Here is a 25,623-nt window from a genome sequence, read left to right on the forward strand (position 1 = left end):
AGAGTCTAGCTGCAGACCTCTCCAGTTCTGCCCTGCTAATGAGCCAATCAATTTCACATATCTAATACCGTTTACATACTCAGTCATGTGGATCTTTCTCAAGTTGTGTCTGACCTCGTTCTTATAAAACAAACCTTACATTGGGGTGAAGGCTTTGGGAGGTTATTTAACTCAGGAGTAGCAGCGACTATCATGTGTAGCAGGAGTTTTGTTTAGTGCCGTGAGCCACAGCCAATATACCCTTCTAGAAGTTTTTGGTGTGTAAGTCATGTGAGATTGAAATGCAATCCGATTGGCTGTTCAGCAGAGCCCCTAAATCGCAGTGCTTGGGATGTCTTCAGTCAAATGCTTCTTCATTTTCTTCAGATCTAAGGACAAAAAAAGGAAGATTTTTCAGTGGCTGGGAGGCAGGTAAGTGCTCCCCCCCTGTTCCCTTCACACGAGTCCCCTCACGTAAGTCTACGTCTGTGATGGTATTCAGTAGACCAGTCAGCTGGTGTGGGCTATTTTGCTTAAAGTTGGATTTGTGAGCAGCACTCTCACACCTGCAAGAACATTAAATGTGGCTGTTGTAAGGAACTGGCTCAGAGTAAGTTTATAAGCACTGTGGAGATCCAATTAAAGATTGTCTGAACGAGATAGCGAGATTTTTAATGAATGGGGTCAGGAGATCAGAATGTAGTTGAGAGTTCATGCTGGAGTCAATACTATAGTATGCAAACTGATTGTCTTAAATACAAGGAAAAAATAATAAAGGTCGAAAGAAACAAAGCAATTCAAATACTGGAAAGCCAGTTTTAGCACTAGTTAGATTTGCCCAGCACGCTGTTTTTATCTGAAACTCAGACACATAAGGATGCCTGTGTTGTGTGGAGGATTTCCGACTTTCCATGCCGGTCCGCACCCCCAGGCCGCCAGGAGGAGCTCTCCCGACAGCAGGATCATGCCCCGAGGTCCAGCAGGGCATTATGGACCTTGTAGTATTTTTACACAACCCTGCTGGATACCTTGGGGGCCACCAGGAGTCGCTGTGGGGGGGCTTATGGGCTCTTTTATGCCCTATGACCCGGGAGTACGTCATGGTCACGTGACAGGAACGAACAACGTGCTCCCGGGTTAAAGAAAAGGACTGATTGCCCTGACCCGAAAGGAGTAAGGAACTATGGACTGTCGGGACAGGAATACCTCCGGGTCAGGGGCTATAAAAGGACGGTGCCTCAGTCCAGACACCGAGCTGAGCTGGGAGGAAGGGTGGCTAAGTGTCCGGGCGAGGAGGAGACTTTATTGATAGTGTTTGTGGTTTATTGTAAGAGTAGTGTGGAGGGTGCTTGGTGCACGGAAGAACAAAATAAAAAGGTTCTGGACTTTGACCTGGTGTCTGGAGTTGTACCTGAGGGTTCAAGGGTGCACTACTGCCCCCTACTGTCACAGTTGCTATTTATGTTGTCGCTTCAGTGACATCATGTGTTGCACATTCCTGGGTGGTTCTGGGATAGATCGCTACCTCAATGTCACAATTTCTGAAGCTGTTGCTCCCACAATAACAGCGTCCATGACAAAACTGTGCTGCGTCGAAGCGGCAATTATATTCACAATAAAACGAAAAACGAATGTTCTATTTCGGATGTGCAAAAGTCTTCAATGGACACTTATTTACTGAAAAGTCATTCAGGAAAACCCTACAAAAATGTTTAAAGATGTGTTAATTATAACAGAGACGAGTCAAAGTGTCCAAAGTATTTATGATATCTTACAATTTAAATATGAAGATGTGTTTTAAAATAAATAATAAACATAACATTAGCTATTACAAGTAATCAGACAAAACAAATTAACTGTTAAATGTGAAACAGTTGAATGGAAAACCCATCAGACAGCATAAAATATTAAGGATTACCATCACTCTACAGTCACCGGCCACTTTATTAGGCACACCTCGCTAGTCCTCGGTTGGACCCCCTTTTGCCTTCAGAACTGTCAAAATTCTTCATGGCGTAGATTCAACAAGGTTCTAGGAGTATTCCTCAGGGATTTTACTCCATATTGACATGACAGCATCACGTAGTTGCTGCAGATTTGTCATTCCACCACGTCTCAAAGGTGCTCTACTGGATTATGATCTGCTGACTGTGGAGGCCATTTGAGTCCAGTGAACTCCTTGTCATGTTTGAGATGATGTGAGCTTTGTGACATGGCGGGTTATCCTGCTAGAAGTAGCCATCAGAAGATGAATACACTGCATTTATAGAGAGATGGCGATGGTCAGAAACAATACTCAGGTAGGCTGTGGCATTTAAATGATGCTCAGTTGGTACTAAGGGGCCCATAAAGTGCCAAGAAAATATCCATCACACCATCACCACCAGCCTGAACTATTGATACAAGGCAGGATGGATTCCTGTTTTCATGTTGTTGATACCAACTTCCCACCATCTGAATGCTGCAATAAAAATCGAGACTCATCCGACCAGGTGATGTTTTTCCAATCTTCTGTTGTCCAATTTTGGTGAGCCCGTGTGAAATGTAGCCACAGTTGCCTGTTTTTAGTCTACAGGAGTGACATTCAGTGGGGTCTCCTGCTGCTGCAGCCCACCTGCCTCAGGGTTCGACGTGTTGTGTGTTCAGAGATGCTCTTCTGCACACCTCAGTTGTAACGAGTGCTTATTTGAGTTCCTGTTGCCTTTCTATTCCTCTCGTGATATAGTTTGTAAGGTTGCAACTCTTTTACTTGTTATTTATCTGTTAGATGGTATAGATTTTGTCTTCTCTTTGTTACTTATTCTTTTATATTATTGCCTAATCTTAATTGTTTTCCTTTTCTTTTAACTTGACATCTTTGAGGTACATTGTATGAAAATGTGCTACAGTTAAACCCCTAAGTATTTGGACAGAGACACAATTTTCATAATTTTAGCACCAGAATGGGTTTGAAGTGAAGCAATCAAGATGTGATTGAAGTGCAGACTTGCAGTTTTTAATCTAAGGCATGTAGCAAAAACATTGTATGAGCCATTTAGAAAAGACAGCCATTTTTATACATGGTCCCACACTTTCAGGGCCTCAAAAGTGATTGGACAAACTAACATAATCATAAATATAATCAGAATTTTCAATATTTGGTTGAAAGTCCTTTCCAGTCAATTACTGCTTGAAATCTGAACCCCTGGCCTTCTCCAGCTGCTGGCTTTCCATCCCCTTGATGCTTTACCAGGCCTTTATTGCCACTGTCTTCAGGTGCTGCTTGTTTGTTGGACTTTCTGCCTTCAGTTTTGTCCTCAGCAAGTGAAATGCACATCCAGTTGTGTTGAGGTCAATTGATTGACATGACCTTTGAAGAATATTCCACTTCTTTGCTTTGAAAAGCCTTTGGTTTGCTGTCACAGTATGTTTTGGCTCATTGTCTATCTGTACTGTGAAGCCTTGTTCTATCAGGTTTGGAGCATTGGTCTGAATCTGAGCAGACAGTACAGCCCTCAACACTTCAAGAATCATCCTGATACTTCTGCCAGCAGTCATATCATCAATAAACACCAGTGACCGACTTCTATTGGCAGTCATGCATGTCCATGTCATAACACAGCCTCCACCATGTTTCACAGATGATGTGGTATTCATCAGATCGTGGGCCATTCCTGGTCTTCTCCATACTCTTCTCTTTGCATCATTCTGGTACATATTAATTTTAGTTTCATTTGTCCAAAGAAAACTGTTCCAAAACTGGACTGGTTCTTTAAACATATTTTCTGGCAAAGTCTAATCTGTCTATGCTTGAGGTGTACCTGTGGTTTGCACCTTGTGGTATCCCCTCTGTTGTTACTTTCATGGAGTCTTCTCTTGACTTTGACCATGATAGTCCTACCTCCTACAGTAGTGAGTGTTCTTGGTTTGACTAAACGTCACAAATTGGTTTTTCTACTACATTGGACCCTTGAACAAGGCCCTTAACCTTAACCCAGCCAACACAGGGCGCAAGGCAGGAAACAAACCCTGGGCAGGGTGCTAGCCCACCACACACACCCACACACCAGGGACAATTTAGAATTGCCAATCCACCTGACCTGCATGTCTTTGGACTGTGGGAGGAAACCCACGCACACACGGGGAGAACATGCAAACTCCATGCAGGGCGAACCCGGGAAGCGAACCCAGGTCTCCTAGTAGCGCTACCCACTGCACCACCGTGCCACCTGATTTATATTTTATATCTTTAATTATTATTTCCTATTGTAAACTAATATTATTTTAACTCTGTTATCAAACCTGCTTAAGTCAGTTAGTGAGTGGAAGGTTAGGGTTCACAGTTCTGTTCTAAGACTAAATTGAATAGAAGAAGAAAACAAGAATACGTAGCATAAAAGGACACAGCAGACCAACACAATGATGAAGTACGGTGGAGGAGCATCATGATTTGGGGCTGCTTTGCTACCTTAGGTCCTGGTCAACTTGACACAATGGATGTTAAAATGTTAAAAAGTGTATCAAGGAATCCTACAGAATGATGTCAGGAAGGTTGTCGGCCAGCTGAAGTTCAGTAGAAGTTGGGTGATGCAGCAAGACAAGGAGCCTACACATCACATCAAAGTAAATCAACTACAGAATGGTGTCAGAAAATGAAAATCCACCTTTGGAAGTGGCAGAGTCGGACCTTACACCTTAACACACTAGAGATGCTGTGGAATGACCTCAAGAGAGCCAGGATCTTACACCAGATACCCTAAGAATATGGCTGAGCCAAAGCAGTTCTGTAATGAAGAATGGCCCAGAATTCCTCCTGACTATTGTGGAGGTTTGATCTGCTGCAACCTGAAGCTCTTGTTTGAAGTTAATGTTAGCAAAGGGGGTTCAACCATTTATTAAACCCCAATGGTTCACTTACTTTTTCCACAGCACACTAAGAATGTTTGATGGGTGTGCTCAGTAAAGACATGAAATTATTAGAATTTCATGTCTTGTTATTAGCGTAAGTGTATTCTGTCTGTGTAAACTTGTGACTTAGATGAAGATCTGATCACATTTTATGACAGTTATTGGAGAACATCAGGTTATTCCAAAAGGTTTTTATCCCTGGAATATTCTCCAACAAATATAATCCAGTTCAAGTTAGTGCAAGGCAGGGACCAACCCTGGGATGTGTAAGTATCCAGGAGAATGGACGGTCATTCCAGCTAGGATCGAAGAAGATTTCTTGTCAAGCCCTAATGGATGGATGGGCAGATTGTGGGCACTGCCCTGCCAGGGCACTTATAATTCCTGTTCTGTCTGTGATTCCGGAAGGAAGGATGGAATGGTGAGAGCTGGAAGCCTGGGAGCAGTTCATCCGCCAGATTAATAGGTGGCAGTGTTCCTGGCAAGTAGTCCCAGTTTGGACGTCCGCAGGGCTGCATAAGAACTGGAGTCCAGAAGATCAGCCTTGTAGGAGTGATTGGGTGAGGACAGAGGGGGCTGCCGAGGGAAGACCTCCCTGGTTTCCATACAACCCGGAAGTGACAATGTGCCACCAGAAGTACTGCCGGGTCCAGCTTAAAAGGAGCCTGGCGCCATAGCTCATGGAGTCAAAATCAGGAGGCAGCAAGCGAAACTCACCGGAGGGCAAAAAGAGAGAGAGAGAGAGAGATAGAGAGAGAGAGAGAGAGAGAGAGAGAGAGAGAGAGAGAGAGAGAGAGATAGACAGAGAGAGAGAGAGAGAGATAGACAGAGAGAGAGAGAGAGAGAGAGAGAGAGAGAGAGAGAGAGAGAGAGAGATAGACAGAAAACGTATTACAGAATCGAAATAATAGTGCACAACACTTCATATGTGAGTTTCTGATTATTTTACATCACTGCAGGCCTAACTGTCACCATCTTGCTCCTCTTAGTTCACTGTGGGAGTCTGACTCTTCATTGGGTTTCATCCCAGCGCAAAGCATCTTCAATATCATCCTCAAGTTCACTGTTGATGTCGCTTAGGTCACCTAAATACACCAGAACGTTTTCGTGGGACAATCCCTGTTTTTTTGTCATTGTGTTACGCTGTGCATGTCACAGAACCTCAAAATAAGAGAAGAACACCTACTGTATATTACATGGAAGGTACTATGGGGTCCATTTGACCCTGAACGAAAATAAACTTAAATAAAAAATAAACAGAAAGACACAAAAACTAGCGAACGTGTGTCACATTGCTAGGAAGGCCTTACGAAAATATATGTGAAGGGCGAGGTCACTAATTGTGATAGTTTAAAAAAAACACGGGTCAATGAGGAGTGGGGTCACAGAGACCCTATGGTACCACAGCTGGGTTAAGTCTGTATACTGGCTGTAGTAATTGTTATTTCTGAGTTGTGTGGATTAAAAATCCTTTATCTGAACCCAGATTTGTGTTGGGTCTTGTGGGTCTGGGGTTTGGGGGCTCAGTGGTGCCCTCTACTGCTCACAACAGTCGCACCAGCCCATCATGTGGCCCATTTATGAACATGGCCAAGCTCACACAGGCCAGCTGTTACATCCACAAGATCTTGTGAATTTCCCCTTGGGATTAATAAAGTATCTATCTATCTATCTATTATATAGTGCCTTTCATATCTATCTATCTATCTATCTATCTATCTATCTATCTATCTATCTATTATATAGTGCCTTTCATATCTATCTATCTATCTATTATATAGTGCCTTTCATTTCTATCTATCTATCTATCTATCTATCTATCTATCTATCTATCTATCTATCTATTATATAGTGCCTTTCACTTATCTATCTATCTATCTATCTATTGTATAGTGCCTTTCACATCTATCTATCTATCACATAGTGCCTTCTGGCTTTCATTTCTATCTATCTATCTATCATAGAGTGTCTTTCATTTCTATCTATCTATCTATCTATCTATCTATCTATCTATCTATCTATTGTATAGTGCCTTTCACATCTATCTATCTATCACATAGTGCCTTCTGGCTTTCATTTCTATCTATCTATCTATCATAGAGTGTCTTTCATTTCTATCTATCTATCTATCTATCTATCTATCTATCTATCTATCTATCTATCTATCTATCTTAGGACAGCAATGAACACTACTTAAGGGGAAGTTTCACACAAACGTTAAAAAAGAATTCCTTCAGATAGAAAACAATGGATATGTAGAATAAATTACCAAGCAGTGGGTGGATGATTACACATTGGAAGACCTTCAGAATGCAACAGCATGATATTTTTTCTCAGTTTTAGGTGAACAGATTGATAAGCTATGCATGGCTGAGTGGTCAGAATCCTGCAAACTGTTCTCATGTTTGATTGAACCCTTAACATAACCAAGCGGGCTGCTCTAACTGGTTCTACTCTCTTATTTTTGACTCCAGCTCCCTCAACTACCACGCAAGTGACCACACAAGTCTCCAGGAGGAGGATGGATGCCACCAAAGCCTCAAACCAGACAGGTATGAGACGGGTTTGGTGTGGTGAGACTGCCTGAGAGAGTGCAAGGTGGGCTATCCTGGGGTTTCTACTCAGATGCAGTTCCAGCACTTTTTAGTCACCTTTCCTCAACTATCCTGAGTGTGGGTTTTCATGTATTGCTGGGGGCGTCAAAGTGATGCAGTGTTTCGCCCTGATGCTTCATGGATCCAACACCTTAGGATCTAATCATTGGCCTGGTGTCTGTACATATGGAGTTAGCAGGCTCTGCCAATTTCTGCATGTTTTTTTTTCTTTCCACATCTTAAAGACGTGCACACTAAGTTAATTGGCAGTTCTAAAACTGGTCCCATCATATTGTGGGCATAAGTAGGCCGCCACATCCAGTCCTGGTTCCTACTTTGTGCTTGATGCTACTGAGACATGTTTTTAATCCTGAACCTGAATTGCATTATTCAGGTTTCTTTGAGACTGTTGTATTATTTTATTTTTGCAACGTTCAGTTTGTCCACCTAATTTTTTTGCACTTAAGACTGAGATCAACCAATTAATGAATCTTGATTTTATAGAACCCCTTCCACATAGAGTGCTGTCTTCTGTGGAATTATTTTGTTTAAAAAAGGAACTTTATTGTCAGGTGTCGAGATCTAGGGAGCGACTTACTGTCATGCATGCCATCGAACAACCACACGGGCCTTCCACAGGAAGGGGGGTGAATGAGCTGAAATGCTCCAGTGGTCCTTGCACCTGGCCCTTCATTATTTTACAGTGCATTCAATAAGTGTTCAGACTCCTACACATTTTTCACATTTTGTGTGGTGCAACCTTGTGCTAAAATCATTGAACTTCATTTTTTTCCCACTCATCAAGTAACACTCAACACCCCAGAATGACAAAGCAAAAACAGGATTTTAAAACTTTTTGCAAATTTTCTTTTCCTTTCGGCTGCTCCCGTTAGGGGTCGCCACAGCAGATCATCTTCTTCCATATCTTTGTCCTCTGTATCTTGTTCTGTTATACCCATCACATGCCTGTCCTCACTCACCACATCCATATTTCTTCTCTTAGGCCTTCCTCTTCTCCTCTTCCCTGGCAGCTCTATCTTTAGCACCCTTCTCCCAGTATACCCCTCATCTCTCCTCTGCACATGTCCAAACCAACACAATCTCGCCTCTCTGACTTTGTCTCCCAACCGTCCCACTTGAGCTGACCCTCTAATGTCCTCATTTCTAATCCTGTCCATCCTCGTCCCACCCAATGCAAATCTTAGCATCTTTAACTCTGCCACCTCCAGCTCTGTCTCCTGCTTTATCGAAGCAAAGGGTGGGCAAACAGAGTATATAGCTTTATTGCAATAAAACAATAACACGGACTCAACCCAATTCGGTAAAATCGAGTCGAGCCCCGAAGAAGCAAAAATCATAGTTTATATAATCATTTCTTACCAGCTTGACCTTGTTTGAAACAATGCCTTTGCTGTCTATTCTGACTCACTACTCCAGCTGTCTTCTCACGTGCCTACCATGACCATCAACATTTTCTGTATTTCATCATTGGTATCATTCCTTGCTTCCTGGCCTTCAAACAACGTGTTCTTCTTATGCCCCCTTCTTTTATCCTCGGGTAGTTTCTGTACGTCATTCTCTTCCTGCTCTATGTTTCCAAGTTTCCTAATATTGGTAATTTTGCATTGAACTTAACTATTGAAATATGACTAATGCCTTTATTTAACTATTTGCTTGACATATCTAATTTACACTAAATCTAATGCTTCAGAAGCTGTTAATTACTTTTATGTCTATTTATGCTAATACATAAATTTTTATTTTTGGTACTTTCTGGTCAGTGCCACCGTCTCCAGCCCATATAACATAGCTGGTCTCACTACCGTCCCGTAGACCTTCCCTTTCACTCTTACTGATGCCCAGCCACCGGGGATGCACAAACCAGTGTGTTTCTTTGCGCCGGTCCCAAGCCCGGATAAATGGGGAGGGTTATGTCAGGAAGGGCATCCGGTGTAAAATTTTGCCAAATCAATATGCGGACAACAATACAACTTTTTGCAAATTTTATTAAAAGATTTAAAAAATGAAATATCACGTTGATAAAAGTATTCAGAGCCTTCGGCTCAGGTGTATCTAATTCTCTTGATCAATGTTATGAGGGGTGTTCAATAAATTATTGACCCGAGTATGAAAGAAAGTAGCAAGTATGTTGAACCAAGTCTCAAGGTTACTTATCAATCAATCAATCAATCAACATTTATTTATATAGCACATATTCATACAAACAGTAGCTCAAAGTGCTTTACAAAATGAATAGAAAAATAGAAGACACAATAAAAAATAAACATGAGTCAACATTAGTTAACATAGAATAAGTAAGGTCCGATGGCCAGGGTGGACAGAAAAACAAAAAAAAAACTCCAAAGGCTGGAGAAAAAAAATAAAATCTGTAGGGGTTCCAGACCAAGAGACCGTCCAGTCCCCTCTGGGCAATCTACCTAACATAAGTCAAACAGTCCTCTTTGTATTTAGGGTTTTCATGGAAGGACCTGATGATGATGGTCATGTAGACTTCTGGCTATCAGTCCATCAATGTTGGTGCATCATGATGCTTTGAGTAGGTGGTGGTGGCGCAGGCCGCCACCACAAAGAAACCGGAAAAAGAAACAGAAGAGAGAGTAGGGGTCAGTATGGATGTTGGAGCCACTGTGAATAGTTATTATGATGAATTGAACATACAGAGTATCAGGATTAAGTTAAAGTGAAGTTATGAGAAGGCCATGTTACAGTAATGTGTTTTCAGCAGTTTATTAAAGTGCTCTACTGTATCAGCCTGGTGAATTCCTATTGGCAGGCTATTCCAGATTTTAGGTGCATAACAGCAGAAGGCCAAACACCTCACCACTTCTTTTAAGTTTAGCTTTTGGAATTATAAGGAGACACTCATTTGAAGATCTGAGGTTACGATTTGGAATATAAGATGTCAGACATTCCGATATATAAGATGGAGCGAGATTATTTAAGGCTTTATAAACCATAAGCAGAATTTTAAAGTCAATCCTGAATGACACAGGTAACCAGTGTAGTGACATTAAAACTGGAGAAATGTGTTCGGATTTTCTTTTCCTAGTTAGGATTCTAGCAGCTGCATTCTGCACTCGTTGCAAGTGATTGATGTCTTTTTTAGGTGGTCCTGAGAGGAGTGCGTTACAGTAATCTAGACGACTGAAAACAAAAGCGTGAATTAATTTTTCAGCATCTTTCAATGATATAAGAGGTCTAACTTTTGCTATGTTTCTTAAGTGAGAAAATGCTGTCCTAGTGGTCTGATGAATATACGATTTAAAATTCAGATTACAGTCAACAGTTACCCCTAAATTTTTTACTTACGTCTTAACTTTCAATCCTAGTGCATCAAGTTTATTTCTGATAACCTCATTGTATCCATTATTGCCAATTACTAAGATTTCAGTTTTCTCTTTATTTAGTTTGAGAAAATTACTATTCATCCATTCAGAAATACCAGTCAGACATTGTGTTAGTGTATCGAAAGAGTCGGGGTCATCAGGTGCTATTGATAAGTACAGCTGTGTGTTATCAGCATAGCTGTGGTAACTCACATTGTAACCTGAGATAATCTGACCTAATGGAAGCATGTAGATCGAAAAGAGCAGTGGACCCAGGATAGAGCCTTGTGGAACACCATATCGGATATCATGTGTCTTTGAGATGTGATTACCACAACTCACAAAGAATTTTCTACCTGCCAGGTAGGATTCAAACCAATTTGAACAGTTGTGGCTTCTAACATTCCAAGAGACCGGATGTCAGGTGTGGCAGATGGGAGACCCAGACTGCCATTGCGCCTCAGAGCAAGAGGACCTCAAAAAACAAAGACTGGGTCTCCAAACAGGGTTAAAACGTGAGCCCGTGCACTCACATACGTCAAATGGCTGCTCTCCGCAAAGACAACCCAGGAATGGGTCAGAGACAACTCTGTAAATGTGATTGTGTAGCCCACCTCGAGCCCGAGAGACCTGAAAATGGCCGTCCACTGGTGGTCTCCATTAATTAGATCACCTGACTCTTTTAAAAAACAATTTAAAACTCATTTATTTAGGAAGGCTTTTAACTTAACTTAACATTCTGCCCTTTCTTTCAGTTCACCTCTCTGTCCAGGCGCTCAGGATAATTTGTATGTCTGTTATATCACAAATTAGGTTATTTGTTGGTTTTTCTTTTAGTATTGAATTTAGTATTTTACTCTGGTTTATTGTTCTTTATTCTATTTAATGCTTTGTTATCTGTTTCATTGTTCTATTCAGGAAAACATTTGTATCCAGTGTTACATACACCCTGCTGTTTTTTCTAAGACTCTGTGAAGCGCCTTGAGCATGGGAAAGGTGCTATAGAAATAAAATGTATTATTATTATTATTAACTTGACACAGCCTGACTGGATCTTCAGAGGAGAATGGCAGAAAATCCCCAAATCCAAGTGGGTGAAGCTTGTTGTGTCAAACCCAAGAAGACTCCAAAAGGGCTTCAACAAAGTAAAGGGTCTGAATACTTGTGTCAATGTGATAGTTCACCCATCCATCATCCAACATGCTATATCCTAACTATAGGGTCACGGGTGTCTGATGGAGCCAATCCCAGCAAATACAGGGCGCAAGGCAGGAACAAACAGGGCGCCAGCCCACAACAGGGTGCACACACACACACACACACCAAGCACACACTAAGGATAATTAAGGATCGCCAATGCACCAAACCTGCATGTCTTTGGACTTTGGGAGGAAACCCACGCAGACACGGGGAGAACATGCAAACTCCACGCAGGGAGGACCCGGCAAGCGAACCCGAGTCTCCTACCTGTGAGGCAGCAGCGCTACCCACTGCGCCACCGTGCTGCCCGTGATAGTTCATGATTTTGTTTCATTTATTGAATGTGCAAAAAATTCTAAAATCCCTGTTTTCACTTGGTCATCCTGCAGTACTGAGTGTTGCTTGATGAGTGAATGATTTTTAACTCAAGGCAGCAAAATAACAAAAATGTGAAAAATCTGAAGGGGTCTGAATACTTTCTAACCGCACTGTATATGAGGTACACACAAATCTGAGGGTCTCAGTGGTCACAATGCTTATTTATGATCCCATGTCCTGTAGATGGCGTGAACACTGCACTCCGTTTGCTTTAAACCCTCCGTTGCTGGCAGGGGAGATTGCATGGTAGACTAATAGTGCGTATTTCTACCTTGCAGATCCAGGGACCCGGGTTCAAATCCTGGACTATTTGTACATGGTTAGGTTCCTCTGGACACTCAGGTTTCTATTATATCCCAAAGATGTGTATTGTAAAATAAGGACACAAACGCCGTCAAAGGTTTGAGGGGGATCCCCCATATACTATAGCACAAGCAACGGAAATGACGTCTTCACAGACAGAGTGTAGCTGCTTTTACTCAAAATGACCAAAGTTCTGCAGCTCCAGCTTGTAAATGGGATTCAGCAAAAGCCTGACTCGTTGAAAGGATTCCACAGACAAAATATCTTTACGTTTTAGTTAAAATTCAAAGTAAAACAGTTCACACAAAAAAGAGAAAATTGAAATAGCAAAAAATTTGAAAAGTTCTTGTTTAAGAGAAGTTCTGTTCAAAACTTCATTTCAAAATCACTTCTAAATGTTTCTGGCGCCCTGCCTGGGGTTTGTTTCCTGCCTTGTGCCCTGTGTTGGCTGGGATTGGCTCTAGCAGACCCCCGTGACCCTGTGTTTGGATTCAGCGGGTTGGATAATGGATGGATGGATGGATGTTTCTGAACCATTTCAAAACTGTATGCCTATCCCAATTCAATGCTGAAGATGGGTCTTTTAAGTCCCTGCATACTGGGACCTGTTCTAAACATCAACTGACTCAGTTAACACACTGTATCTTAATTAGAGAAAGAAAGTTATATATTTCTTATTAATTTACAGGGGGTAAAAGGCAATACCAGGGGTCTCCAACCTTTTATCCCCTGAGAGCTACTTTTACAAAATGAAAATGGCCGAGAGCTACTCATGTTTTCTAACGTTTATTCTCATAGCTTATTTCAACCCAGACAAACTGAATACGCTTGTTCTGCCTGAACATTTATAAAATGTTGGTGTCCACAACTCACATTTTGCATTAAAACATCACAAAAAATATTGAGTTCACCTGCAAGTGCATTTTGTGCGTCTGTATGCATTTTCAATTGAATTAAAACATGAATCCTGTCCAAACAGAACAATGCAATTCCAAATCCACAGATCTGACTTCTTCATTTTGTCACATGTCACTGTGTCACTTTATTCACATGTGTGACGTGTTTTTGAGTTAGTCAGATGACTGGCACTGAGGTGTCTGGTGGAGTGGAGCCACTGAGGTTCTCTCTCATGGAGTCATTTAAACGTTCGTCTGTCCGTCTTGTTCTGAACTTTGACTTCATGACATTCACGGCAGACTCACAGAGGTATGGAGACCCAAACAAAGCAGACATTTTCAGAGCTGCAGCTTGGTGACGATTCTTCTAGTTATCGGGCTCTACTGAGCTCCAGAAATGCTGTTGAGACTTTAACAGCACATTAGTTTGAAGGTTTACTAATATAGAATATATAAAATCTAATGTCTCTCTGTATGTCTGCCCGTTTTCACGAGAGAACTACTTAACGGATTTAGATTGGGTTTTTTCTATGATTTGCTTGAACATTCTGGTTGATTCTGCGATTTCTCTCATTTCACTACGTATCATAGTTCGCTTGTGGTAACGATTTATTAGCACAAATCTGACAAAGACGCAGTGGGCTAAGGCGATGGGGGGGTGGCATTCCTCACTCACGTGCCAGCTTCGGGCTGTGTTCCTTAACTCAGCTTAGCTAGCGAATGAGGGAACAATCGAATTCAACTTTGTTTGATATTTAAAATCAAGTGTTACTCAGGTCTTGATGAGTTTGAGTCCAGATATTCTCTTTAAGTGTACGCCACATTGAAAAGATTAGATTGGAATTCAGATTGTGTTAAAAGAATCGTGATATGATTTTTTTGGAAAGATCGCCCACCTCTAATTTAACTAATCAAGTTTTCAAATTCTGCGGTGGGTTGGCACCCTGCCCAGGATTGGTTCCTGCCTCGTGCCCCGTGTTGGCTGGGATTGGCTCCAGCAGACCCCCGTGACCCTGTATTCGGATTCAGCGGGTTAGAAAATGGATGGATGGATGGAAGTTTTCAAATTTATGTAGGATTCATTAACCCTTTGGCGAGCTACTTGGAAACAACAACGTTTATTTCTATCGCACATTTTCATACAAATGATGTAGCTCAAGGTGCTTTGCATAATGAAGAAAGAGAAAAAAGACAAAATAAATAAGACAATGGAATTAGGGAACACTAATTAAAATAGAATAAAAGTAAGGTCTGATGGCCAGGGAGGACAGAAAAAAAAAGAAAAACTCCAGATGGCTGGAGCAGAAAAACAAAATCTGCAGGGGTTCTGAGGTCTTGAGACCACCCAGCCCCCTCTAGGCATTCTATCTGACATAAATGACCTCAATCTGTCCTCATGGTATTCAGGGTTCACTTGGAAGAACTTGATGATGATGACGGTCATGTGAACTTCTGGCCTTCAATCCATCAATGTAGGGACATCACGGTGCTTTGATTAGGTGGTGGTGGCACAGGTTGCCACCACAGAAAACCAGAAAAAGAACAGAAGAGAAAGTAGGGGTAAGTACGGATTACGGAGCCACTAGGAATGATATTGTTAATTATTTGAATATACAGAGTTTCAGGATTAAACTAAAATGAAGCTGTGAGAAAGCCATGTTAAAGTAATGTTCTCAGCAGTTTATTAAAGTGCTCCACCATATTAGCCAGGCGAATTCCTATTGGCAGGCTATTCCAGATTGTAGGTGCTTAACAGCAGAAGGCCAAACGCCTCACCACTTCTTTTAAGTTTAACTCTCGGAATAACAAGCAGACACTCATTTGAAGATCTCAGGTTACGATTTGGAGTGTAAGGTGAAAGACATTCTGAGATATAGGATGGAGCAGAGATTATTTAAGGCTTTGTAAACCATAAGCAGTATTTTAAAGTCAATTCTAAATGGCACAGGTAACCATTGTAGTGACATCAAAACTGGCATGATGCGCTCGATTTTCTTTTCCAAGTTAAGATCCAAGCAGCTGCATTCTGCAATCGATTGATGTCTTGTTTGGGTGGTCCTGAGAGGAGTGCGTTACAGTAAAGGGGTAAAGGGGTTGCGAGCTACCGGTAGCTCGTGAGCGACGTGTTGGAGACCCCTGGGCTATACCATTGTCTATGACTATGACTAAGCAAACACTAATATAAATTTAGCTTAACCTTAAGCATTACTTTCTAAGATTGGCTCTTATACAGATTTCAAATTGTAACTGACAAAAAAGGAAATGAAGGTGGTGTATATAGTAGACTAGCAAAATACCCGCGTTTCGCAGCGGCGAAGTACTGCCTTAAAATATTTATTAAGAAGAAAATTAAACCTTTTTAAACTGAGGGAAAATATACCAATAATTATTTGTTAAGGATCTCTTTGTATACCACATTGTGAGTTCGGCCCTCCGGTTGTAATATGACCAAGCTGTGTGCTGAGCTTACTCTTGAGCATGTAACGTACAGTTGGCCATGTGAACAGTAATCTTGTTTTAAATCTCACAGCTTGGATTGCTGCTGTCACAATCGGTTTCAGTTTCATGGTTTGTTTCAATCACGTCAGTATTTGCAGGACTTGTGTTGAAGTGACATTCGGCATCTGTCAAGTGTTGTAAGCAAACAACCGGTTTCATCGATAACTTCACATCCAGCTTGTGAGAGTTTAAACATTCATAAACATCAAAGTGTCCACTACTGAAATCGTCACCTGTCAATCTAAGATGTTTAAGAGGCATTGGCGGTTGTCGAAGGTGTAAAATATTTGGCCATTTCAGTACACTTGAAAGTGACAACCGAACAATTCAGCGGCAGCCATCAACTCACATGCAGAACCATAGGTGAAGGGCTTAAGCATTTCACTCTTCTAGTGCTCCTGTGTATTATAACTATCTCCTGTACCGTCACACCTTGAACCTGTCCCAGTCATTCAATACATAAGACACAATGTTCCTCCGGATATCAAGAGTGAGCCTGATATGGCCGTGCAATATGTAATACAGAGAATGGAAAAGGTAGGTGCCATCTCTGGGCATGGAAACCACTCGGTAAGTGACAGTTCTTTGATCGATGGTGATCACCTCGATAGACATGTTAATGGGGGTACGGTTGGAATGATAAAGAAATGGGTACCTGAACAATGTAAAGTAAGTCTAAAATACCTACACAATAACTATAATCGTAATAAATGAACAATAAAACAGCGGAGAAGCCGTGGATTAAATAAAAAGGCTGTAGTTATCAGCAGGGAGACGTGAATCCCGTGGCAAAGCAAGAAAGGGAATGTAGAGACTGGAGCGACGGACGGTCTTATATAGGCAGGCAGCCAACAACATGGGAGGCGTGGGGATGGGGGACCCAACGCCACCTCACACGGTGACTGAGCTGCAGGCTATGGACGTATATATGTACTGTAACAAAGGCGCTATATAGGCGCCTGACCCGACACAGAAAGACACAGAGGCACGTATAAAAAGTACAAAAGACTTTTATTTTTCTTCAGCTGTGGAACACGTTTTCCCCGTGCCACACAGCCCAAACACAGTCCCAAAGCACACACTGAAAACCCAACCAACAATCCTTCTTCTCTTCCACCATTCCTTCTCAAGCTTAGTCCTCCTCCTCCCAACCCTGGCTCTCTCTGAGTGGTGGTGGCTGGCCCTTTTTATAACCCACCCAGAAGTGTTCCAGGTGCTTGACCACCTGGTCCTAATTGCTCCTCCGGGTGGGGCTGAAGATTCGTCCAGCCAGGCTGCTGAGTCCATGCAGCTCCCCCTAGCTGCCATCCGAGCCCCCAACCAGGCTGTGGAGGACTCCATCTCCCATGGAGCCCTGTGGGTGGTTGGGGAATCACCATCAGGCATGGAGGCTGCCACCAAGCGTCCCGGGGGAGGTACTGGAGTGCCCATGGTGGCTCCCCGGAACATAAGCAGCAGGGGCGTCCCTGCCGGGCATGGAACCCGGCTGTCCGTCACAGTACGTAAGTAGGATTCAGTTAGCGTTGGGAACCCTCGTACCAAATTTCTTGAAGATGGGCCCATAAGTAACAAAGATCGTTGGAAAGTTCAATATGGCGGCCGACAGTGGCATCCTACCATCGAAATAAGTACATACAGTGGTGTGACAAACTATTTGCCCCCTTCCCGATTTCTTATTCTTTTGCATGTTTGTCACACAAAATGTTTCTGATCATCAAACACATTTAACCATTAGTCAAATATAACACAAGTAAACACAAAATACAGTTTTTAAGTGATGGTTTTTATTATTTAGGGAGAAAAAAAAATCCAAACCTACATGGCCCTGTGTGAAAAAGTAATTGCCCCCTTGTTCAAAAATCACCTAACTGTGGTGTATCACACCTGAGTTCAATTTCCGTAGCCACCCCCAGGCCTGATTACTGCCACACCTGTTTCAATCAAGAAATCCCTTAAATAGGAGCTGCCTGACACAGAGAAGTAGACCAAAAGCACCTCAAAAGCTAGACATCATGCCAAGATCCAAAGAAATTCAGGAACAAATGAGAACAGAAGTAATTGAGATCTATCAGTCTGGTAAAGGTTATAAAGCCATTTCTAAAGCTTTGGGACTCCAGCGAACCACAGTGAGAGCCATTATCCACAAATGGCAAAAACATGGAACAGTGGTGAACCTTCCCAGGAGTGGCCGGCCGACCAAAATTACCCCAAGAGCGCAGACACGACTCATCCGAGAGGTCACAAAAGACCCCAGGACAACGTCTAAAAAACTGCAGGCCTCACTTGCCTCAATTAAGGTCAGTGTTCACAACTCCACCATAAGAAAGAGACTGGGCAAAAACGGCCTGCATGGCAGATTTCCAAGACGCAAACCACTGTTAAGCAAAAGAACCATTAGGGCTCGTCTCAATTTTGCTAAGAAACATCTCAATGATTGCCAAGACTTTTGGGAAAATACCTTGTGGACTGATGAGACAAAAGTTGAACGTTTTGGAAGGCAAATGTCCCGTTACATCTGGCGTAAAAGGAACACAGCATTTCAGAAAAAGAACATCATACCAACAGTAAAATATGGTGGTGGTAGTGTGATGGTCTGGGGTTGTTTTGCTGCTTCAGGACCTGGAAGGCTTGCTGTGATAGATGGAACCATGAATTCTACTGTCTACCAAAAAATCCTGAAGGAGAATGTCCGGCCATCTGTTCGTCAACTCAAGCTGAAGCGATCTTGGGTGCTGCAACAGGACAATGACCCAAAACACACCAGCAAATCCACCTCTGAATGGCTGAAGAAAAACAAAATGAAGACTTTGGAGTGGCCTAGTCAAACTCCTGACCTGAATCCAATTGAGATGCTATGGCATGACCTTAAAAAGGCGGTTCATGCTAGAAAACCCTCAAATAAAGCTGAATTACAACAATTCTGCAAAATTGAGTGGGCCAAAATTCCTCCAGAGCGCTGTAAAAGACTCATTGCAAGTTATACATAAGCGCTTGATTGCACTTATTGCTGCCAAGGGTGGCCCAACCAGTTATTAGGTTCAGGGGGCAATTACTTTTTCACACAGGGCCATGTAGGTTTGGATTTTTTCTCCCTAAATAATAAAACCATCATTTAAAACTGCATTTTGTGTTTACTTGTGTTATATTTGACTAATGGTTAAATGTGTTTGATGATCAGAAACATTTTGTGTGACAAACATGCAAAAGAAGAAGAAATCAGGAAGGGGGCAAATAGTTTTTCACACCACACCACTTTCCGAGCCACGTTGACTGTTCATAGAGGCATGTTCCTCGCGGAGGTGAATCGCCATATGCAGCGTGTGAAACGGTTTGCGAAGGGTATCCCATGGGATCCTTAAAACATTCCTTTACAACTGAGGTTAAAACACAATGAAGTAAGCAGTCTTTAAAAATCGAGTTTTCGGTTACGACGCACGACCGCGTGCACCATAGCAAACTGTTTTACACGCTTCGTACAGCAATTCGCATCCGCGACAAACATGCTTCTTCTTCACTCACGGACAATTATATGTTGCTCTCTCCAGAGTTCCATCTTTTCATTCACTTTCTGTTGTATCCTCAAACCCTCCCTTTTTAGACAACTGTGACTTTCCAGAAGTGTTCAACCATCAATAAATAATTATGTGGCGTTTGTTATGCCGCAGGTTCACTATTGTGTTGTATTTTGCTCCCTCCAGAGTTCCATCTTCTCATTCACTTACTGTTGTATTCTCGCACCAACCCGTTTTAGACAACCATGTCTTTCCATTGAGTGTGTATCTACCCAGCGCAGAGGGGCGTGGGTAAGCCGTTGAACCCCAATTCAGGCTGCAAACCGTGGAATTCCCACTAAATGCGACTCCTACACTCCCACTGGTTACGTTTCTTCCCTTTGTACACATCCCCCTCCCACCTCGCTACTACCGTGGTCGGGTGTCTTTGTGGATTATATATAGAAAGGCAGCCAAAACCACACAGAGCAATGAAACGTCTACGTGAGTCACAGGTGCATCTGTGTAAAGACGACAACGACTCAAGTGACGAGTTGGAGGTGGGCACATGAGCGGGCAGTGCATACTGAACGAGAAATCGGCAGACTAGCATGACGGAGGGAGCTGAATGGGCGTCCTTCTCCTCTCCTCCCGTTTCACACTGAGCGCCGTGCATCCCGATCCCTCCATCTGGCAGGAGAAGGCGCGATTGCTGTCCGCCTGTTTTCAGTCACTGACGATTGTGTGTTGGTTCGTTCTATGCATTGTTACAATGTTGCTTTTCTTGCTGATTTATTACATTACCGATTTTTCAAATGTTAATTTTCTCTGTGTGCTTAAAAAGCATTAAAAAACCGGCCTGATTATGCGGTGTATGGTACGCCGCGGGTTGGCTATTCTATATATTCAGGGAGCAGTAATATCATGAAGCGAATGTATTCTGTGTGACTGCCTGCGGCTCCTCCCAGTGCACGTAGCGAATAATGTGGGGCAGGGAACACTTAATACGAAGCATTTAATGTGCTACATTAGTTATGATGGGGTTTGAGAAAATCTAGTAAATTAAATATTGATTTTAAGATGAAGTTTATGATGTTCTACTTTAATGATAAAATAAACTACGAGAGTAAAGTCAAAATGTCGACTTTAATCTCGACATAAACGTCGAGATTAAAGTGGAAATGTCGAGAATGACTTTATTTTTTCTTCATGGTGTCTGTATTTTTTTCTTTTGTTTCTTCTTCATGGCCCTAATGAGCTTCCATACTCTGCAAATCAGCACACTGGGCTTGAACCAACTTAATATGCAAAGAATCCGTCCCAGAATTAAATGATGCTTGGTCAAGCAATGGAGCTGCGAGGAACTGCACAACATATAACACCTTGCATAGAATTCGCACTAAAACATGGCGTACAGACAAAAAGAGAAATGTGCATATGCACAAAACAAATCCAGATGCATAAAACTGTGCTTACGCCAAGTTCCATGCACTTTCTCTTTATATGAACATGAAATTTAACGCACGTGCATGCGCCTACAGCCCGGCCTCACTCCTCCCAAATTTTTGCATATTTTAATATGCAAATCAATATAAATATCACCGTCCCTTCTGTGTTTTGTTAACAGACAATGGCAAAATCAGGTGGAAAAAAAAAGAATTTCAGCGAATTAAAAGCGGGCACAAGGAGTAATGTATTATTTGTAGACTTAAGCAGTTGTATAATCAAGAAGAGAAAGTTATGGAGTAATACAGTGCGGCAGAGACACTCGAACGTTCAAGTGCAGAAAGTCGCATATTGCCTGAAATCAAAAAGAAGCCGTCAGATATCATCGACATGAAAAGGCGAGTCGCAGCCCATCGTCTGTTTATTCTGTTTCAGACAATATTACAAACGCTGACCTCTGTGTCGAAGACGCGACTCCATGCAGTGATGGTGCTGCTAGGCCGGGCACATCTTCAGACGCTGGCTGAGCGCACACCTCTGCCTCGGAAATCACAGGGCGACTGTCTGGCTGTGTGCTGAAGTCCCAAAGAGATGTAGCCAATGAACTAACGAATATAAGGGCTGTATTATGTGACAATGACCGCGAATTAAATGATTTGGTTAAAAAATAAATGCTGCATCTGATTGCCCATTTTTACATCCTGCTAATTATATTCAAACTAAGTTGTAGTGCTGTCTGATCTGGCTGATCATTTGGTGGGTCAGGGTCAGATTCATCATACCACATCTCTTCAGGTACGGGCAAGCCACCATTGTGTGTAGTATTACTACATGTCTGAACAATGTGACACTTTCTGTGCACTAGAGAGCAGAAACATTAATAAAGTGGAAATGCTTTCTATTTACATAAGCAAATTCATTCTCTGAAGACGCCCTTATAGTGTAGCATCGGCCCCGAGCGACGCAACGGATCGATTCTCTGCTCTTTAAATGGCTCTTTGAGGTGACTCGCTATTCTTAAAAGGACTGTTTCTCTTTTGCCACACTAACTGGAAAAAGCACCTGCGACTATACGGAGCTGCCGTTTTTATAGGTTGTCCCAGGTATATATGATATACTGTCAGCTCATTCTTTTGATGATTCATCTCTGGCTGATTTAAGTTGTCCAGCGTCACTGCAATAGCAAAGTGTGTGCAGCTGACCGCGCTGATTACATGTGGAAAACCTGACGCTGCTGCGATTTGGGCTTTCATGTTTCGCAGTTCAACCGCCGTGTAAGGAAATCTTATCTATCTGGATAACAAGCAGATAATACCACCCTATACAGCTGGCATGGCTCGACTTTGTGATGTTTGTGAAATACCCGATCAGTCAGCAAGTTTACGTTGAAAAGCTCCTGTGGTTAAAAACCTGAGAGTCTGCAGAACTTGCAAATGAGCAGGTTGAGCTCAACTCCTCAAAGTCCGCCTTTGTCAAGCCAGTTCAGCACTAAGAGGAGAGTTCTTGGAGATCGAAATCGACTTAGAAGACAGCCGTCATCCTCATCATCGTCACTCTCTTTTAATTGTTCTATTTGCGATGTCTATAACAAGCAGCTATGGAAGTTGGAACAGTTTGACCTTTCCACGCACCATTATATTGTTACAGAATGATTACACTCAAGTGAATTCAATTTGTAAACGATATGTAATTAATTTCGGTATATTTGAAAAATCCTGCTTCATTGACGCGAATATGAAAAAGAAAGGGAACCGACACAGAAACAGTAGCACTGCTCTAACACTGGGTGTTGTCACAAAACTGAGCAGAAACGTATGTAAGGTAGGGGGCTACCATGAAAATGAGCGCGGCTTTACACCGAGTATAGTTGTTATACATCTCAAAGTGTGCGAGAAATAAGGATTGTAGAAGAGAGGAGATAACGAGAGTGCAGGTAGGGTGGAGAAAAGTGTCAGGAGTGATTTGTGACAGACCGATATCAGCGAGAGTGAATTGGAAGGTCTACAGGACCGGAGTGAGACCAGCTATGTTATATGGGCTGGAGACGGTGGCACGGGAGACAGAGCTGGAGGTGGCAGTTAAAGATGTTAAGATTTGCATTGAGTGTGACGAGGATGAACAGGATTAGAAATGAGGACATTAGAGGGTCAGCTCAGTTTGGGAGACAAAGTCAGAGAGGCGAGATTGCGTTGGTTTGGACATGTGGAGAGGAGAGATGCTGAGGTGCCGGTCATAAAATTAGAATATCATGACAAAGTTGATTTATTTCAGTAATTCCATGCAAAAAGTGAAACTTGTATATTAGATTCATTCATTACACACAGACTGATGTATTTCAAATGTTTATTTCTTTTAATTTGGATGATTATAACTGACAACTAATGAAAGTCCCAAATTCAGTATCTCGGAAAATTAGAATATTAATTAAGACCAATGCAAAAAAAAGATTTTTAGAAATGTTAGCCAACTGAAAGGTATGAACATGAAAATAATGAGCATGTGCAGCACTCAATATTGAGTTGGGGCTCCTTTGGCCTGGATTACTGCAGCAATGCGGCGTGGCATGGAGTCGATCAGTCTGTGGCACTGCTCAGGTGTTAGGAGAGCCCATGTTGCTCTGAAAGTGGCCTTCAGCCTGTGGCCTGAATTGTTGGGTCTGGTGTATTGCATCTTCCTCTTCACAATACCACGTAGATTTTCTATGGGGTTAAGGTCAGGAGAGTTTGCTGGCCAATCAAGAACATGGATACCATGGCCCTTAAACCAGGTACTGGTAGCTTTGGCACTGTGTGCAGGTGCCAGGTCCTGTTGGAAAATGAAATCTGCATCTCCATAAAGTTGGTCAGCAGCAGGAAGCATGAAGTGCTCTAAAACGTCCTGGTAGACGGCTGCGTTGACCTTGGACCTCAGAAAACACAATGGACCAACACCAGCAGATGACATGGCACCCCAAACCATCACTGACTGTGGAAACTTTACACTGGACCTCAAGCAACGTGGATTCTGTGCCTCTCCTCTCTTCCTCCAGACTCTGGGACCTTGATTTCCAAAGGAAATGCAAAATCTACTTTCATCAGAGAACATAACTTTGGACCAGTCAGCAGCAGTCCAGTCGAGACGCTTCTGACGCTGTCTCTTGTTCAAGAGTGGCTTGACACCAGGAATGCGACAGCTGAAAGCCATGTCTTGAATACGTTTGTGCGTGGTGGTCCTTGAACCACTGACTCCAGCTGCAGTCCACTCTTTGTGAATCTCCCCCACAGTTTTGTTTCACAATCCTCTCCAGGGTACAAGCGGTTATCCCTATTGCTTGTACACTTTTTTCTACCACATCTTGTCCTTCCCTTCGCCTCTTTATTAATGTGTTTGGACACAGAGCTCTGTGAGCAGCCAGCCTCTTCAGCAATGACCTTTTGTGTCTTGCCCTCCTTGTGCGAGGCGTCAATGGTCGTCTTCTGGACAACTGTCAAGTCAGCAGTCTTCCCCAGGATTGTGTAGCCTACAGAACTCGACTGAGAGACCATTTAAAGGCTTTTGAGTTAATGAGCTGATTAGAGTGAGTGTGGCACCAGGTGTCTTCAATATCGAACCTTCTCACAATATTCTAATCTTCCGAGATATTGAATTTGGGACTTTCATTAGTTGTCAGTTATAATCATCAAAATTAAAAGAAATAAACATTTGAAATACATCAGTCTGTGTGTAATGAATGAATCTAATATACAAGTTTCACTTTTTGAATGGAATTACTGCAATAAATCAACTTTGTCATGATATTCTAATTTTATGACCGGCACCTGTATAATGGGAAAAGGATGTTAAGGATAGAGCTGCCAGGAAATAGGAAGGCCTACGAGGAGGTTTATGGATGTGGTGAGAGAGGGCATGAAGGTGATGGGTGTGACAGATCAAGATGATGAGGGCAGGAAGATATGGATGATCCACTGTGGCAACCCCAAATGGGAGCAGCTGAAAGTGGAAGAAAATGTGCGAGGAAACGGTATGCACCGTTTGGCCCCTGCATTGCTGTCACTTTGAACCAAATGCCCATGCACTCTAATGCTAACATTGCAGGAAACATAAACCCAACATGAGTAGCAGAAAAGCTCCACGTGGGAAGGAAAACATCCATCCATCCATTTTCCAACCCGCTGAATCCGAACACAGGGTCATGGGGGTCTGCTGGAGCCAATCCCAGCCAACAGAGGGCACAAGGCAGGAAACAAACCCAGGGCAGGGTGCCAACCCACCGCAGGACACACACACACAAACAGCACACACCAGGGCCAATTTAGAATCGCCAATCCACCTAACCTGCATGTCTTTGGACTGTGGGATAAAACCGGAGCGCCCGGAGGAAACCCACACAGACACGGGGAGAACATGCAAACGCCACTCAGGGAGGACCCGGGAAGTGAACCCGGGTCTCCTAACTGCGAGGCGGCAGCGCTACCACTTTTTATTTCTTCAGTGGGACTGTTCACCGTAAAAATGTCAGTAAATTTAATGGAAAAAATACTGTAAATGGTGAAAGTAAAGTACCATCCATCCATCCAGTATCCAACCTGCTATATCCTAACACAGAGTCACGGGGGTCTGCTGG

At 42.6% G+C, this 25,623-nt stretch overlaps 1 protein-coding gene across 3 annotated transcripts in view; it reads left to right on the forward strand.

Annotated features, from left to right (window-relative positions):
• LOC120526304 overlaps positions 1–25,623 on the forward strand; it is a 196,800-nt gene that overhangs the window by 27,681 nt on the left and 143,496 nt on the right. For all 3 annotated transcript variants that reach the window (XM_039749428.1, XM_039749429.1, XM_039749430.1), the window contains exon 3: positions 7,341–7,418. In XM_039749428.1, coding sequence (XP_039605362.1) covers positions 7,341–7,418 — 78 coding nt within the window. The remainder of the gene's footprint in view (positions 1–7,340; positions 7,419–25,623) is intronic.

This window comes from Polypterus senegalus, chromosome 3 (assembly GCF_016835505.1).
Source record: "Polypterus senegalus isolate Bchr_013 chromosome 3, ASM1683550v1, whole genome shotgun sequence".
NCBI classification, from domain to species: Eukaryota; Metazoa; Chordata; class Cladistia; order Polypteriformes; family Polypteridae; genus Polypterus; species Polypterus senegalus.